At 68.1% G+C, this 3,636-nt stretch overlaps 2 protein-coding genes across 2 annotated transcripts, besides 1 other annotated feature; both read left to right on the top strand.

Annotated features, from left to right (window-relative positions):
* Window positions 1-163: 163 nt before the first annotated feature.
* Window positions 164-1,675, top strand: Tco025E_09498 (putative splicing factor XB2; the record flags this gene model as incomplete). Its single annotated transcript, XM_029376315.1, has 1 exon — window positions 164-1,675. One exon carries the CDS (start codon window positions 164-166, stop codon window positions 1,673-1,675), a length of 1,512 nt encoding a protein of 503 aa, XP_029223563.1.
* A 22-nt stretch (window positions 1,676-1,697) lies between these two features.
* Window positions 1,698-1,743: a microsatellite.
* Window positions 1,744-2,111: 368 nt separating this feature from the next.
* Window positions 2,112-3,392, top strand: Tco025E_09497 (putative tubulin-tyrosine ligase; the record flags this gene model as incomplete). The annotated part of the gene is made up of 1 exon (XM_029376314.1): window positions 2,112-3,392. The coding sequence occupies one exon, from the start codon at window positions 2,112-2,114 to the stop codon at window positions 3,390-3,392; it is 1,281 nt and encodes a 426-aa protein (XP_029223562.1).
* Window positions 3,393-3,636: the final 244 nt, after the last annotated feature.

The raw sequence follows: 3,636 nt of genomic DNA, 5'->3' as shown, positions 1-3,636 counted from the left end.
TTGCTTTCAGTATAGTTGCCTTTTCTTTGTCGACTTTCTTGTCCAAACCTCTCTCTCTCTCTCTACGTGTGTCTCTGTTGGCGCGTGTTTCTTTGCGAGATCGCCGGTGGTGGGAAACCCCAGTAACACACAAGCCCAGAGACGGGCAGTCATGTTTTGTTGTATGTCGAACCGTGTGCCGCACGAGCCGGTGGTCTCGCGGCTCTCCGGGTGCCTCTACGAGCGCTCGTTGATCGAGCAGTACGTCGCCGAGCACGGCAGGTGCCCCGTCACCGGCGAGCCGCTGCGGAAGGAGGACCTCATCGCGGTTCGGCTGACGGCGTTGAAGCCGGCAGCGGCAGCGGCTGCAGCAGCGGGCGGGGGCGGTGCACCGTCGCCCTGCGGCGAGACGGTTCCGGGCCTGCTGGCGAAGCTGCACTCCCAGTGGGACGCCATCATGCTCGAGCAGTTTTCGCTGCGGCAGCAGCTCGCCCAGACGCAGCAGGAGCTGGCGCAGGCGCTTCACCAGTACGAGTCCGCCTGTCGCGTGATTGCAACGTTCATCAAGGACCGGGACGCGGCGGGCGGGGCGTCGCGAGAGGGCAGCGAGAACAGCAACAAAAACAAAAACAGCAGCAACAACGGCAACAGCGGCGGCGGGGCGGGGTCGACGCTGCTGGACGCCGCGTTGAGGGAGTTGGGCGAGTACGACGCCCTTCAGCGCGTGCGGCGGAAGACGCGGGTGGCACCGCCGTCGCTGGCCTCCGCCCAAAGCGTGCGGGACTTCGTTGAGGACGGCTCCATCGAGGTCGGGAGGAGCGTGTGGGCCGCCGCCTTCGCCGCGGACAACACCGTCTTCGTCGGCGCCGACGACGCGACGGTGGCGCAGTACGACGCGTCAAACGGCCGCGTGTGTGCGACGGGCCTCGGGCACGAGCGGGCCGTGCGCTACGTTGTCCCGTACGACGCCGGCGGCGCCCTCCGTGTCGTGTCGGCGTCCGACGACGCCACGCTGCGCGTGTGGAGCTGCGAGGCGGGGGCGCTGCTCTGCCAGGGCGTCGTGCGCCAGCACGAGGACGGCGTCGTGGGCCTTGGGGGAGTCATGGCGGGCCACCTGCTCCTCTCCGCGAGCGCGGCCCGCATCGGGCTTGCCGACGTGGATCGCATGGAGTCCGTCGCGACCACCACGGCGGCGGCGGAGGAGCTTGCCGCCTTCACGTGTCTGGGGGTCCACCCCTACGGCTCCCTCGCGGCGCTTGGAGTAGACGGCGGGGGGCTCTGCATCTGGAACACGCGGCAGATGTGCGTCGACTCCCTGGTCTCGCTGAGCGGCGAGGGCGGCGTCTGCAGCGTGGCGTTTAGCGCGGACTGCTTCACCGTGGCGACGGGGCTGCGCGGCGGCAAGGCGCTCGTGTGGGACCTGCGGAAGATGTCTGCGCCGCTGCACACCGTTGCGCCGGCCTCCTCCGCCCCCCGCGCCGAAGTCCCCGTCGTCGCCTTCGACGGCAGCGGCACGTACCTCGCGGTGGCGGCGAGCGACGTCCGCCTCTTCGACCGGGACGACGCGGCGCTGCGGGGCCTGGCGACGCTCAGCGCGCACCTGCAGCCCGTCACCGCGGTCTGCTGGGGCGCGGACGCGCGGAGCCTCGTCAGCTGCTCGACCGACGGGACGGTGAAGTTGTACGGCGCGGCGTGAGCCGCGGGCGCCGCTAAGAGAGAGAAGGAACAAGGAAGAAGAAAGGGGGAAAAAAAGAGAAGGAAGAAAAAGTCGCTCGTAACGCGGTGGATGAGCAGCCGCGAGGTGCAAAGGAGGGAGGAAAGCGACGAAGAGGAGGCGAAGAAGCGGAATACATAAGCGCGGCCAGCCAACAAGGCAGAGGAAACCAGGGCGGCGGCGGCGGCAGCAGCTCTCCCCCCTCCCTCCCTCTTTTCTGCGCACATGCCCACAAAGCGAGAGGGAAGTTCGAGAGGAAAAAAAAAAGGAACAGGCCACAGATGTGTGCGTGGCCCGTCGCAAACCTCTTGCTTGCACCGACCCGTCCTTCTTCTTTCCCCTCTTTTTTTTTTGTCTCCCTGCTTCTCACGGGGCTTGCGTCCCTGCCTCTGCGTCCCCAAGGGGGTGGGGCAGCGGGATGCATGAGGAACCGACGTCGCCCTCGATCGCCGGCGCGGGTGCCGGTGCGCCGCCGCCGCTGAAGGAGGAGGAGGAGGACGACGACGAGGAGCAGCAGCAGCGGCAGGGGCGCCGCCAAGACACAGGGCAAAGCGAAGCAGAAGAGGAGCCAGCGCCGCTTTTCTTTCTGGGCGACTCCGCCTTCAGCGTCTACGAAGAGATGGCGCGGCAGCTGCGGCAGTTGGGGTGGCGCGAAACGCGGTCGAAGGGGCGCATCGTGCGCTGCGACCTCGTCCTGGGCGACCGCTTCTCGATTCCCTACGCGCTGCTGCGCTGCGAGCGGTTGCCGGCGACCTCGCGGTACGGCGGGTACCGCTGCATCAACTACTTCCGCGGCTCGCACCGACTGACGCTGAAGGCGTCGATGGCGCGGCTCATTTCCGCCGCGGACGCCACGCACGCCGAGTGGATGCCGACCTCCTTCGTGCTGGGCGGCGACCAGCGAAAGCGGCCGGACGATAGGGAGGCCTTCCTGCAGTTGGCGGAGCAGCGGCCGGGGGCGGCGTGGATCATCAAACCGAGCAGCGGCAGCAAAGGGAAGGACATCCTGCTCACGCGCGGCCCCGCTGGCGTCGCGGCGTTCATCGGGGCGCTGGACCCGAGCAGCCACAGCATCTTCGTGGCGCAGCGCTACGTGGACCGCCCGCTCCTGTACCGCGGCAGGAAGTTTGACCTGCGCGTGTGGGCCTTTCTCACGGCCCCGTACGACATCTACGCCTTTGCGCAGGGCAGCTGCCGCACCTCGAGCGTGCCGTACGACGCTGACGACGTCGGCAACACGCTGGCGCACCTAACAAACCACTGCCTGCAGGAGGGCTCCCCGCAGTTTGGGCAGCACGAGGGCGGCAACGAGGTTTGGTTCCCGCAGCTCGCGGCGTACCTGCGTGGGGTCTACGCGGAGGACGTCCTCGGCGCGCGGATTCTGCCGCAGGTCAGCAACATCATCGTGCGCTCGCTGCTGGCGGTGCGGGAGGAGCTGGAGCTGCCGCCCGACGCGCCGTACCGCTGCTTCCAGCTCTTTGGCTACGACCTCCTCGTCGACGACCGGCTGAATGTCCTCCTGCTGGAGATCAACGGCTCCCCCGGCGTGGCGACGAAATATTTAGAGCCGCTCGTGCGGGAGGCCCTCGCGCTTGTGGGCGGCGGCGATGCCCCGCGCGAGTGGGACTTGGACGCCGTGCGGTTTGTGAAGTTGTGGGGCGCCGAGGACGCGCTCCCCGACGGGGCCGCGCGGGCGTGAGAGGCGGGCGAAGAAGCCGCCGGGAGCAAACGGAGGGCGGGGCGGAAGGTTCCGTGGCGGTTTTTTTTTTTTGTTTGCGTGGTCTCCCTCGCTGCGCCCGCAGCGCTTCCCACCGCACCCGCGCCTGACTTTTTTTTTTTTTGCTTCTGCCTCTCCTCCTCCTTTCCCCGCCGGGCAGGGCGGGGGCCACATCAACGCAGCGGCGCGATGCCACGCACAACCGCGGCGGCGGCGCGGCCGAAGG

The sequence above is a fragment of the Trypanosoma conorhini genome (genome assembly GCF_003719485.1).
Source record: "Trypanosoma conorhini strain 025E chromosome Unknown Tco_14.4_contig_01143, whole genome shotgun sequence".
Classification (NCBI taxonomy): domain Eukaryota; phylum Euglenozoa; class Kinetoplastea; order Trypanosomatida; family Trypanosomatidae; genus Trypanosoma; species Trypanosoma conorhini.
This window is presented reverse-complemented; position numbering and strand designations above follow the sequence as displayed.